The sequence below is a fragment of the Pinus tabuliformis genome, chromosome 8 (assembly GCF_031772625.1).
Source record: "Pinus tabuliformis cultivar Carrire ecotype Pingquan chromosome 8, CPIR1, whole genome shotgun sequence".
Classification (NCBI taxonomy): domain Eukaryota; kingdom Viridiplantae; phylum Streptophyta; class Pinopsida; order Pinales; family Pinaceae; genus Pinus; species Pinus tabuliformis.
The window spans coordinates 1897297896-1897317137 of NC_142294.1; the positions used below are offsets into that span (position 1 = coordinate 1897297896).

The 19242-nt window shown below is 35.3% G+C and overlaps 1 protein-coding gene across 3 annotated transcripts in view; it reads left to right on the forward strand.

The window, feature by feature from the left end:
• Positions 1-1416: 1416 nt before the first annotated feature.
• Positions 1417-19242, forward strand: part of LOC149243973 (flowering time control protein FCA-like) — a 34421-nt gene continuing 16595 nt past the window's right edge. The window contains exons 1-3 of one of the 3 annotated variants that reach the window (XM_089374692.1): positions 1417-2083; positions 9133-9203; positions 9795-9873. In XM_089374692.1, coding sequence (XP_089230818.1) covers positions 1810-2083; positions 9133-9203; positions 9795-9873 — 424 coding nt within the window. In that variant the 5' untranslated portion in view covers positions 1417-1809. The remainder of the gene's footprint in view (positions 2084-9132; positions 9204-9794; positions 9874-19242) is intronic. The other 2 variants (XM_089374691.1, XM_089374693.1) reach the window with 2 other exon arrangements.

The following is a 19242-nucleotide window of genomic DNA, read 5'->3' on the forward strand; positions in this document are numbered from 1 at the left end:
AATGCAAATGATAGATTTTCTTTATCATTTTCCGGTGGCTCACTCCATCTCTCATTCTATAACTCCATGTTCAGTGCGACAACTTTCCTACCACCATTCTCTAATTATTTCTCTTCTTTTGAAATGCTAAGTTAAGAGCCAATAACTTATTACAGTTGCACGTCCCATCGTGGTGAGTTTGCTTTGTTCTCCCTTAATTTCTTTCTCAATTTTTTTCTATCTCAACAACCCATGTATACCAAAAGCATGCATAAATATTAAAAAATGGGGGCCTAGTCCCTGTAGAAGCTATATTAGGCCTAATGTACATCATATTTACATATATACACAAATTGTCATCCGTCACATCATTCGTACATGTACCAGAATACATTCACTGCCGCGCAGCAACACAATAGAGAGATTTGATCACTGGCGGGGTGTGTGAAAACCGTATTCCCCAGCCAAGTGAGTCGTGCACCCAGGTGCAAAAAAAACATGCATAAATAATTACAATATATATGAAATTTTCAATACATTATACTATTTCTTATCTCGTTCATATTAAAAGTAACTCAATAAACTTGTTATCTCTCAATTCATTTATGTTTAAGATAAATGAGAACATACAAAAAGATAAATAAACACCAACCTATAAAACCTTCCCAAAACAACATGCACATGACACCTTTCCTTAGCATCTTTAAAATATTCCAAATTTTTAAATATTTCGTTTAGCCTTTTTTTGGTCCATCAAAATACTTTACAAAAACCCTCATTTCACTCCCATCATTTGTTAGCCAAAAAAGTAGTGCAAAATCCTAATAAATAAATAAAACCATTTGTTAAACAATAACAAACTAACAAGATTATAGAAAAACTCATAAACCCAAAACACAATCAACCTTAACTATTTTATTTCATAAAAACTATTTTATTTTATGAAGAGGGTTCAGAATTTGAGTTATTCTCCTGAACATAAGAAAGCCATACCCTTCATGCATATGATAATCAATATGAATTAGCCTTGCTTTAATCTCATCCTTTCACCTTTTATTTTTATATTATTTAATCAATAAAAAATTATATATAAACTAGTATGTTCACATTACCGTGTAAATAAACGCCCACAACATTATATGGAAAACGACAAATTTAAACATAGGGGAGTGTGGCAAACTATGTGACAAAACGAAATCTAGAAAATATCATAAAAATAAACCTCACGGTAAAAAAACCTTCAACATAATAAATAAAATTAATGACCCAAAAAAATTATAATTGCCCCCTCAGCTCCCATACAACAATGATCCTTTTCCTTTTCAAAAGACGTTAGAGAGAAGTGTGCATAGAAATATCACCATCGTCGTCCAATCCGGTAGATTTTCAATTATGTTAAAATTGCTATAAAAAAGTATTAAATGAATTGGTCACATGAACTTTGAACCAAAGTCTTTTTAATTCCTCCGAGTGAAGACTTCAAATCTTCTCATCAGTGAAAAGATCATTACTCTGCTTTTCTTAGTCGGGGACTTGAAGCTTCGTTACTGTGGAAATTCGTTCTAGCCGTTCGGATCTGTTCACAGCTTTGAGCTCGCCTCTTTCTCCGCTCTCCGTAGATCTTCATTTTGTAGGATTTGGCCACAATTTCACCGTTAAGCCCTCGGCGTTAGGGTTTTTACGAGATATATTTTCTTTCAATATTTGAGGTTTACCAGGCTTTTAAAGCTGGAGAGGGTACGCGGAGACCAGCAAATTAGTAGGTTTAGTAATAAGCCGCAGTTCCCAGCGGCTAAACTGGAGGCCCCTTCTAGTTCGAGGTATCCAGTGATGCGTGGTCCTATAGGAGGAGGGGGGCAGCAACAAGGACCTAGTAGTAATCATTCTCATCACAGTAATAATAATCATAATGCGCAAATGCATTCGTCCGGGGGATTTCATGGACCTGGCAATCGGTCCATGGGGCAGAGGTCCTCAAGTATGGGGAACGCATCGACTACTATAGGGCAGAAACGGGACAGCAGCGGTTTTTCTGTAATGGGAGGCAGTGGCAGCGGCCATAATTTCCATCACGGAAGCCCCCGCCAAGCGGCAGGTTCTCCAGGTAAGAAAAATTTCTAGCCCCATTTCATTATGGGGTTGCACGCCTTTTTGAATTCGATCTCTGTTTATTTTCAGTTGTTGCTTCGTAAATGAAATTTGTTGCCTCGTTATTCAGATTGCATTTTTTTCAGATTTTGTTATCCGCACGTCATACTGAGAGATTGTGTTGTTGTGTTTTAAATTCTTCCTTTTTATCATTATTTAATCAACTTCATGGTGCTGCACATAGTACACAAACATATTAGTCTACCATAACGAGGTTCCCTATTTCAGAAATGAAAATAATTAAATATTAAAGACCAAAAACAGACGACTTAGCGTAAGCCTCTGGCCTTGCAACAGCTACCCAAATTTACAAAAAACTCTTTTAGCAAGTTCCAAGAGTTTTTTGATATGCGATTGGAATTCATACTTTCAATTCCAACAGACAGAAGATTGCAAAACTAGGCTGTCAACATATGAAAATAAAACTACCCTACCTGGCCGTGTTAAGCTGCTGTAGGGCCATAGGATTTCCTGTGGGATCTCATCCAGGATCAGACAGGAGGTTACACAATTAGGCGGACAACATATGAAAATCATCATCTTAGATGGCCCTGTTGACTGCTGTGGGCCACGGGATTTTGATTTGGGATCTCCTCTATCGGAACTGGTAGTTGACGATTTAATATTTCCGTGGATAGCATCTACAACTTCCTTGATATAATGCTGTTCATATTAAAGAGGTCACTATGAAGTTTCCTAATGTTTGAGACATTGACCCCGTGATCATTAACCATTTTATCTGTGTGCAAGTTTTTGACTGGTGGAATTTTACTGTAAAAGCTGACTTCCACTGGAACAATATGCGATGTCAGATCTTCAGTGTTCTCTCGTCTTCCTGACAGTTCAAGCTTCAGATCATTTTACCAAAGTACAGTTAGCATCTGATCTATAACTATCTCTTTGTAACTGCAATTAGAGCTCATCTGTAACTATCTCCAGCCCATCTTCAACTCATTGTTGTTAACACCAGAATTATACTTAAGTTCCTCCGGCATCTGCCCAATATTGTCATAAACATTCCCAATTTCCCCCCATCCCCCCATCTATTCTACAGTGGTCACAGGAGTGTTTGGGCATCTACCCCATATCCTTGCAGGATTTCGAGGCCCAATTGCCTTCCACAGTAAGTACTTTGCAAGCTCAGACGATGCACAGCGCAATTTCTTGCCTTGAATAACAATCCTTTGTGGTCAACTTGACATAATTTTTTTTGTGGCTTACTTCCTTGATTGGACTTTTATTGATGCGATTTGTGGGTGATAAGATAAGATTAGACAATTTTATTAATGTCTAATAAAGGACTATAATAAGTAGGTCAATGGGACTTAAAAATTCATCCACTTTATATATGCAATACATATTTCCCAGGTCAGAGGGGGCCGTTAACCATCCAAGGTTGATGGGAAGAAGGTGATTCTCTTATTGGGCTCATGGAAACGTTGAGATCCATGATTAGAAGTCTTTTCCATTAAAAGAGTGATGCATCTTTGGTTTGGATAATGAAAGAATGTGGAGAGGGAGCCACCTGAGTCATGGTAAAGGCAGTGAAATCCCCCTTTGATCTCATAATAGATAGGACATATGAAGGTGAGATGTTCGGTGTGGGATGTGGTGATCAGTCTGAATCCAAAGTTGATGAAAGCCTACCTGAAAGTGTCCAAGAAGGATCTTGAGGCCGTGCATTTAGTGCTTACAAATATATGCAGTTATGGCAATACTTATATCTTGCAGCTGCATGTAGTACTCAGAATAATAAGCCATCTTGGGTTATAAGACCTTTGAGAGGTGTGATCCAAGGTAAGTTACCGGATCCGACAAAGGGAGGGCCAAGATCTGCGGATCCGGATCTGCTGGAAATACGTGGCAAATATGGCAGATGGCGGATCTCTGGTTTACGGAAGCGGATCCTCATCTATGGAAACGGATCCCGATTATGTTTGTCGGGACCCGCAAAAAACGTGAAAAGCAAATGCCGCGAGTGAGTTTAGGTTTTGGACTTTTCGTTAAAGGTTAAAGTGTGGTCCCTGTTTGTTGGCAGTGCACCCTACAAGCGAGGAAGGCGTGAATGCTTATTCATCACCGTTCGACATCTGTCGTATTCTGGTATTCATTTTTGGCGTGACTGCTTATTCATTACCCTTCGGTATTCGTTGTATAATGTATTGGTTCAGAAATGAATTAGCGGCGCGTTCTTTCGTCCTTGAACCAGTTGCTTCGCTTGAGCTGGCCCATTCGCTGCTGTCCATCTTCTCGCCTTGCAAGCTTAGTATAGTCCGATCGTATACATTCATAGTTTTGGAACATTCCCTTTTTACATGTATAGTGGTGCCCGTTTACATATATATTTTTGGAATAAGAGTCAACTTGGTTGAGACCATTATTGGTCAGCCCGACTAGTTGATAACTTGATTGCTCAGTTGACCTAGTAAAAGCCACTATTGCTTGGAATTAATCTTTCCTCTCTTGCTTAAAAACTCCATGCACGCCCACTCATCTCTGGCTGGCCGATCCTATTTTCTTCCTGTAGCTATCTATTCAGATAGTTAACTCACCAAGTGTCAAATTGACACAAAACTGAGTTCCCCTTATTGGCGCTCAGTTTTGTATTTACTATTTACTATTATCATTTATGATATTATCCTTTTTGTATGAGGGAGGAAAAGGATGCATCATTTCAGTGTTTCAGTCTTCATACTTATAATATATCTAATGTTTTCATTCTAAATGTTGTGATTTGTAATTGTTTTTGAATTCTAGATTTTCAAAAGACTAGCGGATCCGGATCTGTATCCATATCTGAATCCTGGTAACTTAGGATCCAGCTGTAGACATCATCTCTAATTACATGGTTTAGGTCATTCTTAAATGGTAAGAGGTGACCTGGAGTGTCTGGAGAGTACTTGAAGGAGGGGAGGATGGAGAAGGAAAATGATCAGGAGAGAATGAATTGTGGAATACATATTACAGACTGCCCCAAATTCTGAGAGTTTACACGAGATTTTCTTTCATGAAGGTGACCATGATTGCACCTTTATTATATGGAAGGCCCACATTTACCGATGTTGTAAATGTGGGTATTGTGTCTAAGGTGTTCCTCATGGGCTTTATGATTCAAATTTTGACTATATGCTCCCTAAGGGGTCCTGGTTTTCTTGTTCAAAGATTTAATTGCTTAGATCCTAGATAGAGTTTCAATTTTATATTGACTGCCCTGTTGCTGGACAACCAGTGAGCAATTAGGTTTGATGCTTTTTCAAAATGGGAAAATGATACTAGTAATTCATCATTTATATATAGGAAATCAATTGGCAGTTTTGAATCACCTTCCTTCTTCCTCTAGATTTCTGAATCTATTATTGAGGCTTAAGTTTTTATCCGTTCCTGAGGTGTTTTGACTTCTGCTTGGTTATTTAAGGTATATCCTCAGATGTTGTAGCAAACCTTCAGGATTGTACAATTTTTGTCTGTAAAGGATCTTCCTTCCCTTGGGTTGCTTTTTGCTCTTCATTGAAGCTCAGCTTTGTCCATCCTTCTGTTGGGGGTTTCCAGATATGACAGGTAGTTTTTTGTTCTCGACAGTATTGATCAAAATGGGATTTGAGGCCATTTTCAAGGATAACTTCATATTGACTTCTTGCTGCATTATTAAAATTTCATTTTGTAATTTTGAAAATCTGTTGGAAAATATCTAATGTTGACAAAGAAAAATAGACAAAGTGGTAGCAGACTGCCACCCTGCAAGTGACAAAATGGCAACTAGAAAAGATAAAATCGGGGATTAAAGATAAATTCTCGTTATGCCCTCTTGAAGTTCTTTTTGCTGTTGAAATTTGATGACTAAAAAGTTTCTTGCAATCCCAACCTGGTTTTAATTTCACCTAATCACTCCTATTCAGTTAAATGCCCTTTCCCATAAACATACATTCAACATATAGAATTCTGGAAATGAAATTTTCAGATTAAACCATATGGGACTGTCAACACATGCTGAAAATAAATATGGACATAAACCGACCAGCAACACACATGTCAACACATGCTGAAAATAAATATGGACATAAACCAACCAGCAACACATAAAAATACACAGATTTTTGGTCAACTTAGACCCAGGCAAAACCCCTTAAATTTTCTTTGGGGAAACCTATTAGAGAGCTCTTCAAATTTATTTATCTTTCAAGTTCAGGAAAAATACATTTGCAGACAACAAAACAGAAAAATACAACTTATCTCTTCAGCCCAAACTCCTTGAAAACTGTGCCCACTTGAAGCTGAAAATATGTACTGTACGGACACTGACTGTATGGTACAGATTCCTTACAGGATGTACAGATTTCTGTACTGCTGTACGATTTTTCTTGTTAAAAACTTATTTCAAACTGTGTGCAGTTCACAACATTAAATGCTGTTCGTACTGTACCTTCTGTTGTCTTCTATGCTTTGATTTCCGTGCCCAACTTTGCCAGAAATCACTCTTTCAGCTTGCTTCAACAAATTTCTCATTCATAACTTTTCTTCAGCTCTCAGCCTCCTTTCTCTAATCTGCCCATGAAAAATGAATGCAGTCTCTCTTTTCTTTTCCCCTTTTTGTTTCTCTAAATGACTTTTTGGGAACCCTAAGATCTAATGGCTCACATTCATTTAGATGAAGGGATGAGAATAAATCTGCGTTTAATTCTCACTTTCTATTTTTTAACTCACCCATTAAATAAAGTACCCACATTGTACTTTATGTCTAAAGTCACTTTTCACTTTATAATTTAACATTGACGTTACCACTTATAAAGTCACTTTCACTTTATAAAGTCACACTTCGGAAAATAATTATTTTGGACACTTTTCCCTAGGTAGAAACTAACCCATGGGAAACCACTTGTTACATTAAAAATCAACATTTGCTTGCTTTGAGATGGAGCATTTCATCTTAGTTATCCCGTATATTATGTGTTTTGAGGGAGAAATATATGTCTATGTCTATACTTGCACAGATCTTACTATATTTATCTAGCCTCCACCCCATTAGGTTGATCACATTCTTCCCTCAACTTATGTGAACTATTGGAGGTGCCAAGTCACGTGACAACTCCACAGAATTGGATGCAAATTATACTATGTTGGTGAGATGGTGTACATCTTCCCATTCTGTTTCTAGACAATCATTTCCATGAAGGCCACATAGATGTAGTCACTTTCAGTGCAGAGTTGTCTTCGAACCCAGGACAAGTGCACTCTCTAAAACAATGCTTAACTCTTGCAACTTATGAGTGAAGAATCAACCCCATATGTTTCTTTTTGGTTATTTAATTTATTATTAAAAATATTGTATTTTAAAAAACGTGCCTTGGGCAACTAAACAATTGAGAAGTGCCTGCTAGATTTAAATGTCCTGCTGTTGTTTGGTTGTTTCTTGGTTGAGGAGTGTGTTTCTTGATAAAACTGATTGTGAGCACAGAAACACTTCCGGAAATGGGCAGAGAACTGCCAAGCCATTTTGAAATGATAGGAGATGGATCAATGTCCACTGTGGTAACATATATTGGGACTTTATATTGCTTCTTACTTCTGGATTTCTTGACCTCTTCTTGTAGGAAGTGTAACAAACCAATGTAGGATATGAAAATCACAGGATGTTCTTTACCAGGTTTAGGCATGAGAATGCATGAGAATTACTCTTTATTTACCTTAACAGCTATGTCACATCTTCCCCTCCAACCTTTTTGAGATCTCAGTGTCATATCAAGATGTGCAATTTAAGTTTGAATATTTTAATAACATGGAAGAGCCTTTGAGTTATCCATATTATGTTTTTTGATGTATTGGATTTATTAAAGTAAACTATGTTAGTTCAGAATATTTTTTCGGTTTACTGTAAAATGCTTTGAGCAACTATGCTTTATAAAAGGATGCAAGTGGGTTTCATGAAATTTCTGCATTTTGTTTTGGTTGAACTCAAAATGTTCCCATCCTGTAAGCCTCCAAATTTTATCACTGGTTGCCTCAATACTTTGAGCTTGCCACTAAAGCTCAACATTCATAACTGTATGAAGAAAAGCAGCGTGCCAACATTCTATGGATCCCAAAGAAGTGCTTGGAAATGCAGTTGTGCCAACCCATGATGGGGTCTAACTCCATTTGAACTTTTGACATTATATTATAATAACTACTGAAAAAGTGATGCTGTTCTTATTGTTTTGAAAACTATATCACTGGGTTCCTTAATCTTTTCCCACCTATAAGGGGTCTGTCTATCAGTTTCGACATTTATTTCTAACTGTTCTAACAAACAAGGGTTGCTAAGCCTATGGTTTTGAGAATTACGAGCCATGAGATTGATATATAAAGTATTTCTTTAATTCTGTACATATTAGTTCTGAGGCTTGAAATTGAAGTGCAGTGTTATTTGGAAATTGGGTTGTCATATGGTGGTGATGTACAACGCAATGTTGCGAACATTGGCATTGAGATAAAATCGGCAAGGTTCCAGGAAACCATAATATAGTAAAAATCGGTAAAATATCACTAAAAATCAGCAAACATCAGCAAAATTAAGATACCATAAAAATATCTGTAAAAATTGGCAAACGTTGGGTAGGCCAAAAAAACATGTTTTTGAGATAAAATTGGGATGTTATCGAGATGTTTGCAACATTGGTACTACAACTTTGGCTCTGATGGAGTCATGTTAATCTGAAAGATATAATTTTTGTAGTTCTGGAATCCAACTCCAAGGAAGTTTAACTATTATTTGGTGAGGAGGATTGTGGTCTTTCATCCTTATTATAAGAATTGATTCGTTGCATGCCTTTGAGATGACTTCCACAATTTTTTAAGCTCTCATTTCTCACTGTTGTTTTCGTATGGTTTTGCTTGGTGTGTCCTTAAGATTATTAAACATAATTGTGTACTGTATTAATTATAGACATATTCATTTTCTTTCTAAACAGTATATTTGGTTTTTGTGCACTTTTTTGCAAGTAAATCTTATAGTTATTTTGAATTTAACAGATTCATCAGATGGTGGGAATTTTGCCAAACTTTTTGTGGGATCCGTACCCAGAACAGTTACAGAAGATGATGTAAGTCTGACTACAAATATTACTTACAGTGCCTAATTGTCACTGAGATATTCTTTCTGTTGAAACAATTGCATTTGCCATCGCTATTTTTTCAGGATTAAAATACCTCATTTCTATTTGGATATCTGGCAATTATGTTTTTCTGTTTTCAGTTAAGAATGTGAGTTTGCTTGCAGCATTGATTCTACACTATGGATGTCCAAAGAGAAACTGTGACATGTATTGGACAAAGTTGTTAAAAATATCTATTTTAGGGTATTAATGCTCCCATGGGAAGAATGAAACCATAGATGCAATCAATTCATTCCCTACAGATTTGTGAATTATTATTGTGTTTGTTTAGGAATTTGCATTGTTAAGAACTTCAAAATTTGTCTACTTGCCAACAAATTTGCATTGTTTGAAACTTCACTGAATAATGGCAACATTCTCTGGTCATGTATGATCCGTTTTTGGTTAACATGGAAATGTCTTTGAAGTCCTTTGATTGATGCTGTATTATTGTAACTTGTCTGATTGTTCAGTTATTCAGTTAAATAAACACTCACGTTTCAGTCACAGTGAAATAACACTGAATTTTTTTGTTTTCAGATACGTCCTCTGTTTGATGAACATGGAAATGTCCTTGAAGTTGCTTTGATCAAAGATAAAAGAACTGGACAACAACAAGGTGCGCACCTGATCTCTCTTTCACAAATATGCTTTAGTTTTGTTTTTATTTCTAATAAGATTTCATGTATTATTAGTCGGTGCACAAAATTCAACTGCAATCAGTCATGTTTGTTTATTTGTTTCATCATTTAGTGGTGCAGTCTTTCAGTAAATACGAGTAATTTACTCCATAATTGTGATATCCCTGGAATTGATTTGTGAAGTTATTGAAACATTTGGAACTCTTTGCAAAAGATGAAGTGAGGATTACAATGGCATTGTAATTGATAGATTTGCCCTTTTTTTCTCTGAAGAACTAAGAAATATGATATGTGGATCAGCCACAAGCATGTAGAAGATTACAAGGGTGGTAAGGTGGTGCATCTTGTATGACCTATGCAAATTTATAGTATTATACAACATATTAATACAGATGATCAGAGTAATATTCTATACAAACTCCATTAACAGTAAAACACACACACTAGAGATAAATTTGATTGATGTGCAAATTGATATGTTATAATGTCCAACGAAAAGAGCATAGTTGCTGATGTTTCAATGGGGAAGGAGGTTGCTACACACCTGCAAAAACCAACAAATCTGGTGACTTTGATGTGCATGCAACAAATCTAGTGATGACATGAGAAGGGTAGACATGAGTTACATGCAAGTCAAAGGATGATCACACAGTTACAATGTAGATGCTAGAGTGGAAGGGTTGACATGAGTTACATACATGTTGACTGTTGAATAGGGTTGCGACATAGATAATAGATGTCAATTTGATTCGTGCAATAAAACATTAGAGGTGGACTTCATATATTCTCTTTGAAAGGAATGCTCTGCCCCCTCATTCCAGGATGACACCCAAGGAAAACCGTGGATTATTTAGAGAACAAGGCTAGGTCAACAACTCATGTATTTTCTCATTATAGAAAACATGTCACAAAATGGTTCCTCACAACCATTCAAGCTACACCCAAGTGACAAGATTTTGGAATATATATATCTATCTATATATATATATATATATATATATATATATATATATATATATACTGGGAAACCCTTGGGCATTTCCCCTCATTGTAAGGATAGAATTCTGGAGGGGAGGATAAAAATTCTTACTCCCAACTGCTCAAGCTAGATCTAACTGACACACATGCACAATTTTTGTTTTTCAAGGAAAACTTTGTGGGGAAATTGAAGGGATGCTTCCCCACATTTGTCGATAGCATCCTTAGTAGGCCTATCGATGTAGACTAACGCTGTTGATTTTCCAGTACTAGATCTAATTTAATATCCCCATCAATATATTTTATACCCAGAAAATTGTATTCACCCCAGTAAATTATTTTTTTCTGAAAACTGCTGAGTAAAAAATACACTGGTATTTAACTTAAATAATTGCATTAGAAATTTAAATAGAAAAATCAGTCACAAAACACAGCAAAATTTACTCTCCAAATTTTCCTTCACTTTCTATTACTCAGGAAAATTAGGGCTCCCCTAACAGGGAAAATGACTCTCAGAGGATACATAGAAAATACAGCACAATAGAACTTGGCTTTTTGCGCCCCCCCCACCCCCCTGGGGGAATTTCGGCCTCATGAAGAATTCAGCCCATTGGAAATTCTTGGCCTTGGAAAATCTCGACTTCTCCACCTGTAAGTAAGCCTTCTCTTCTTTGTCTTGTATGACCCCTTGCGCACTGGAGAAGAATGACCTTCTAGACAAGCAAGCTTAGCTGGAAACTGTCTTTCCTCACAAGTCTAGGCCTTTGCCACCACAAACTCGTCTCCTTGAATCCTTGTTTGCTGCACACCTTTCTTGTCTCTTTAGTTTTTTGAGTCTCTTACTCCTTTGAGAAGATCACTATCCCAAGCATTCAATGTGTCTTTTACCTCTCCCTAGGCTTCTTTTATAATTTCTAATTGATTTATATCCCTAACTCTAGATCTCCAAAGTGATGGATGGCTAGGATTAAATCCTAACCCACTTACATCAACGATATAGATTAGATCTAACACTATAAAATAAATTAAATTACTTTTCATTAGAAAACCTTATCCCAATAGCGAACATTAATTAATAAATTAATGAATGTGCTCTTCCTAAGTTAAACTTAATAAAGAGTAATAAAGTCACTTACTGAACATGAGCAAGTACCTAAAGAGGCAAATGGACATCTTTTGCGTGCTTCACTCCTAACCTCTGTAGAATACTTGTTGAGCAATCATCATCAACAAATGCATCTCTCCTTGGGGGTTTGCCAAAAACACTGGTGACAAATGGTTGAGCTAACCCTTTAGGCTCTTTTTTTTTGGTGTCTGTGTCTGTGTTTAACTTTGATGATAAATGTAACTTTCTTTGCCGAACTTTTTCTAAATTTCATTGTTACAGGATTTGACACTAACACGAGCTAGGGGACTTAGCTATAAACAACCAAGCATGATACATGAGAGCGAAGCATTTGTAATATGTGGCATCTTATCTAGAGTTGCTTTGAGGTTGGGTGTGTACTGTGAGCGATTGTTTAAGCTAACAGAGTTGAAAGTTGAAACTATTATTGCATAAGCAAGGTTGTTATGAAATGTTGCTTGGCACTGTTTATGAGAAGAGAAGCAAATATTGCAATTGAGAAAATCGTGAGTTGAAGATACAAAGTTGGCATGGGGCATAATTATACACGATAGATAATTTTGCTATCATAGGAAGAACGAAAGAAATAGAAGGAAGATGGGACAAGTGAACTTTGTCTTCCAGAAGAAGAGAATGATTGAGTAACAAACATTGCTTAAGGAAATGCCACTAACACAACCATTATCTCATTATACAAGCGACTCCAAGGCAATTGACTTCTATTTGGATATGGAAGCAATTGGGGTATATTGTTTTTTTGGGGGGGGGATTGGATGGAACTAATAAGGAGTCAATTGAGAAGAGGACCTTAGTTGTCATAGTAGCGGTTATAAACAATGTTTCATGAGTAAAATATGGAGTAATGGAATTATCTATTTAAAGTTGTCAAGTTGTGAAACTAGCATTGAAATTAGAAAAAAAGTGGTCAAAGTTTGAGAACACAAAAGAGAAGATGTTTCTCTAGGATGTTATTGTATCCTAAATTTTCCATAACCTGTAGTATCTGTATCATTCCCTGAATTCATGTGTGTACTAGTAACTTAAGAGATATGGGGGGTAAGTTCTATCGTCAATCTAATTAACTGTAGATTTGTCTGTCTTTTTTCAACTAATAATATTTAAAATCACATAAACTGCATAATGGCTTATGCATGAAAATTCCTTTTTGCGTTTTTGTCTTGAATTAGGTTGACAATAAACTGTGTGACTTCCTGGAATCTGTATATATTGTATCTATTTTTCATATATGACACGTTCAGTGTTACTGTATCCTAAATTTTCTATAAACTGTTGTCTATATCATTTCCCTGAATTCATGGGCGTGTACTAGTAACTTAAGTGTAGATTTCTTGTGCCACATCAAAATGGCCTAGATGTTTTCAGATTTCAAGCATTGTCTGGATGAACTTGACTGTTGATTTCTTGTAGCACATCAAAATGCAGATTTCAAGTCTTGTTTGGATGACATTCAGTTGTTTTAAATGATTGGATCGGGTCTTCAAATGCGCATTTAGCTTAGAAATGAATATTTTTAATCTGTGATGTCTTTGAATTTTATGTCTCGTTGAAGTATGAGTTTAATTTAATTATTTTTTTTTTCTTTTTCTCTTTTTCTTTTGTTAATTTAAATTTCAGTCTTTAATATCGGTATAAAATGATGGCCACAGACTAATTTTATATATTTCATCTTGTCAATTTCTGGGTTGTTTTTGTTATATATTTCCATCTTCTATCTCACTTGATATACTTATATAGACAGCATGCTTTTGTTTACTTCTGTACCCAACTTTGGAATTTCATTCTGTTCAATAATGTATGGTCTGAAGCTGCCATACACCGTATTTATGATGTTAGGTTCATATGATGTATTTTTAGTATTTACTGCCATCAATTGCTTGTCTTTGACATATTAACACATACACACCCATGTATCCTTTCAATCTGCGCGCGTATCTTTACGTATAAATATGGTATTTCGATTGCATTCTTATTTTCTGGTATGGACAGACAGCTTTTGACAATTCATCACAGAACATTTATTCACAATTTATTCTAAACATTCAATAATAAAGAGCTTAATTCATTTACAACATTATTCTCACTTTGGGATTTCTTTGAATTGAGTTAGTACAATATATGTTATATATTTATGATAATGCCGTGTCCACTACTCCTGGAATGACATCAATGCTTGTCCAGTGCATCATACTCACTATTTATATTTGATTCACTTTTGTGATGTGCATGCTCTTTATGGTTTGGATTTTCATAATTGCTGGAACACCCTAGTGCATTTGGTATCTCAGCTATTAAAATATGGGTGCACAGATGAGAGGATAGATGCTTCATTAAACAATTCTTTATTATAACAGTATAAATAAATCTTTTGACTAATTTTAATGCCACTTGATAGATATAAAGGTAAACCATTAGATCAATTCTCTTATGGTGTAAGATTTTAATTATTTTCTATACTCGTCTTGTTGTGTTAAATCTTTCCAGTGTAAAATATTTTCCTCCTATGGCATCTTCTTAATATTTAAAGAATCCTTTTGTTGATCAAAAGTTTGGTAATTAAAGATTGGAGTCTAAGCAAAATTTCCGGATGAAAATGTGCTTTTAAAATGTGAGGAGCTTGCACAGTGCAATCAAAGGCCACTCTTGATATTCTTAAAGCATTCAAATGATTGAGACTATTCCACTTCCATGCATTCGCACTATGTATTGACACTTATGTACTGAGCAGTCCCATTGACTTATTTTGGTCATTTGTGAGACATGAATAAAGTTATCTTATCGGCCTTGACTTCTAATGTAGCTGTTGGTGCAATTTGACAATCGACCATCTTCCTGTAATGATAATTTCCAAATCCCCCTGCATAGAAATTTGAATTCAGAAACTCTCAATGAGCAGTAAATATCTCCCATAATGCCTGAGATTAAGAAAATTACATTATCACATTAATTTAGTTCTTTGTTGAATTGACGTGACCATCCCACCTTGTTATCTTATTTACGTTATTTTTTATTGATTTTTTAGTGGAAATAATTTCATGCTTGAATACATATAGTACAATCTGACTATTACTTACAAAACTGACTTACTTTCAAAATTTTATCGGGAATGGAAGCATACGAAAATCATAATCAGGATCATATAACTGTTTTTAATGTACCTAATAGACAGTTGCATTAAGAACTAGTGGCTTTTTAGAAATTCAAGTCTGTTGCCAAAAAATACACTTAAAATAAACTAGGCCATCATTAGTTGGATATTCTGTATTCAATGTATTGCAATCAGCATGCCCAGTTGGCTGTCTTAGTTGCTATATCTTTCACTGAATTTTTTAGTGGGAATAATTGCATTCATGGATATGTACAATTCGATCTGACTATTACTTGCAAATCAGTCTGGATCATATGGATGTTGTTTAGTACATGATAGACATTTCCATCAAGAAATAGTGGCTTTTCAGAAATTCAAGTCTCTTGCCAAAATGGCACTTGAAAATCAACTGGGGCATCATTAGTTGGCTATTCGGAATTCCATGTTTTGGCGACCATCTTCCAAGTTATAAGATAATTTTTCCTATCTGTAAATTTAAATGATTTCTGAGTAGCATTTATGCCAATTCTTTTTGTTGAGATTTACTGATGTGTCAGTTCTGAATCCTGAGTCAGCAGAAAAAATGATTGAAACCTATGGTTAGGATGATGCTGTTAGTCTTACTTGCCATTTGTAAATAAATTTGGTTGTTCGTATTATTCAATCAGTGATTGTGATATACTTTTAAATTTCAGTGGCTTCATGAAAGTTAGAGCTAGTTTTCGCTCAGTAGATATATCCCTTCTGGTATTTGCCATTTTCATATTGATATTTAGCAATTTTCAAATCATACTGTTTGATTTGATGGTGATAAGTGTGGAAGCGCAACTGTTGAACATATAATAATGCTAGTAGTAGTGTATCAATAGCAATGGTCTATTTTCATGTTGATATTTAGCAATTTTCAAATCATACTGTTTGATTTGATGGTGATAAGTGTGGAAGTGCAACTGCTGGACATATAATAATGCTACTAGTAGTAGTAGTGTATCAATGGTAATGGTAGTGTCCATTCTGTATAAACTTCCTGTCTGGCAGCAATGGACAAGTATCAATGGCAATGGTAGTGTCCATTTTGTATAAACTTCTGTCTGGTAGCAATGGACAAGGCCTTTCCTAATATTTTATTGGTGGCATGTTTACAAAGTTTAGTTATGCCTTGTGTACACGGTCTCATACCTGATAAGGACATGATTCATTTGTAGCATTTTTCTCGTAGTACATATCACATTAACATTTCGAGTACAGTCGGGACTTGGTACTATTGCATGTTTATGATAATGCCAAAAACACTATTCTGGGAATAGAATCAATGTTGCCCACTGCATCATATTACCCATTTATTTTGGACATTTGGATTTTGTGATGTGCATGCTCTTTCATGGTTTGGAGTTTCTTAATTGCTTGACTTCTGGCACATTTAGTAGTTAGGCGACTTACATATGATTCAGTCTGGCACATTGGTATTTCAACTATTAAATATGATTAAGTGCACAGATGAATTGATACAGTTAATTGTGTGCTTGTTATTTTACTTATGCTGGCATGTGAATGTTTTAAATAGAATTCCTGTTAGTCTTTTTCTGCTGGAATTTCTTTGTTGGTAACCCACTTTGAGGTTATAGGGGGGTACCCATGTTGTTGGTACTTTCAACTGTAAATGCATAAATTTTGAATTAAAGGTTGGATTGAGTTGTTATGGTGTGGTTTATTCTGAGGTTAGGCAGTTTCAGATGTTCCGTTTGATTTCAATGATAATATCATAGAATATATCAATGCTATATATGTTGTTGCTTGATAAATTGAATGGGAATGCCTCTGATTGTTGTTATGGATTGATTTTAAAAATGCCAATAATAATAAAGTTTTGGTTTTAGATAACATCAATAAGGAATGCGTCTAGGCAATTTGTAATCTTACTAAGAGATTACCATATTCATGGTCAGAAGACTTGGTATTATTACAAACATGCTATCTTAAAATCAAATTGATGCATATGATTAGCATAAATCTTGGTATTATTACAAGCAAGCTATCTTAAAAACGAATTGATGTATATGGTTAGCATAAAGCTTGTTATTATTACAAGTTGTGAATCTTGAGAGCAGATTCATTATATGGTTAGGATTTTAGGATAGGACTTGCTATTATTACAGGCCTGGAATCTTAGAAACAAATTGATTTATGGTTAGGATGATAAGGCATCACTGCTTGAAACTCATCTTGTGCATTTGGGGAAATACTGCATTATTCACACTAGAATGTTTATTTACAAATACCTTCTGTCTAATAAAATATTAAGTAGCTGTGGATTGGTCTTTACTTAGATATATACTTAATAAGGGATGAGCATGAGCATGTGTGGTTCCTAGTTATTTGATATGAAATTTACTATTTAGGGGTTTTCAATGAAATTTCCTGTCACTCGTGTATTTGCCATGCTGAAGTTTTGAAAAGGTGCTGGAGTTGTGTGTTCTGTTGATAAATTTGGAGAAGTTGGAGACATATGGCTAGGACAAGGCTGTACTAATAGAAGACATCTTGGCTTCTATGAGAAGAAACCAGATGAAGCAGGTGGATCTTAAAAGTGTAGTGCAGGTTAGGAAGCAGTACAGTGGTGGGACAAATTGCAGCTTTGGCAGGCTGGCCTGTAAATGTTAATGGAGATATGATATGTTCTAGCTATAGCTTTTTTGATTTGTTTTTGTTCTGTAGGTACACCTACAGAGCTCTTCCAGCTAGTGGTTGGATTAGTTACGGTTGTAGTTTTTTTTCTTTTCCAGGGTTGGGAAGTTGTACTCAACTTGAATATTGACAGGTTAAACAATTGGCAATCCTGTCATTTCTCAATTTGTAAACTTATTTAAATAATATAAAGGAGCTTTCATTTTAATAAAAAAAGGTTGTGATCATGGTGTCTTGATATTGAAAACTTACCAACGCGTTAATAGTGGTTGTGGATTAATATGATCTATTCTGCTGTTTAATAGCAGTGAATGAATGCTCCATCTTATAATTACATTTGGATTAAGAGAAGATATGGATGATTTGTGATATTATATCGTCTTGGATGTTATGATTCAACTTTCATATTAATAACTGTGTAATCTTGGTAATTTTCTCTCTCAACAAAATTCAGTCAGAGGCTGAATGGTGTGCTAATGAATGAGTCTTATCTGTTCTGCTATTTCCTCCAATTTACAATCACTGTTGACTTTGTGCGAAGTTGAGTTGGAATGGATGGAATAAAGCAATGCCCTTATATACACCGTTATGAAATGGTTGAACTTATTCCCCTCATTGGTGTTTTGATGCCTTAAATTCACTGGTTTTCAATATTGAATTGTTTTCGATGGAGTGGAGTCTTGCCATGAAAGTTAATGGTATTTATATATCTTGATTGATCACTGTTTCAAAGTTGCCAGGGAAGAGCGAATCTTTGTGTAGTGTTTGTGTAATACCAAATTCTGGTAGCTTCAAATTTTCTGTTTGCTTTCCCTGATGGCGTGTATAAGATTTCATCACTATATATCTACATGGTACACATAGTCAATCTGACTTTGGTGGGCCCGTGATTTTATATTTTGTTAGTTTGCTGTTATTTCCAATTATATTCATTCTTATCTACAGAGTGAACTTGCCACTTTATTAAGCAACAAACTTTGCTGTGCCTGTTCCTACGTAGAGATTAACATAAATTTTACAAGAGCCTAAGCGTAAGCTATCTGAGTGTTTATACTGATATCAAATATCCTTTATGTATTTGGAAGATGCAGTATACAAAATTATAGTGGTTCTAATTTTAAAATGATGTTAATAAAACCATATATATTTCGAATGTATGGAAGTATATATTTTTTGGTATTAAGAATCTGAAAACGTAAATGCTTGTGTATGTACTATATATCAATATAGTCAGGATAGGAATGTGCTGAATATTTGGTATTTGTTTGTGTAATTCTCGTAAGCTAGATCTATCATGATGGCAAGTCTGTGCTTACGGTAGACAAATTGGTTCAGGAAATGTTTGGAGTTTTCATTGCTGTAGGCATGTTGTGATTGATTTGATATTTTTGGAGTGAATGCATGCTACCTGGACATTCTGAGACTGTCCGTTTTTATTTTATTCATCTTGGT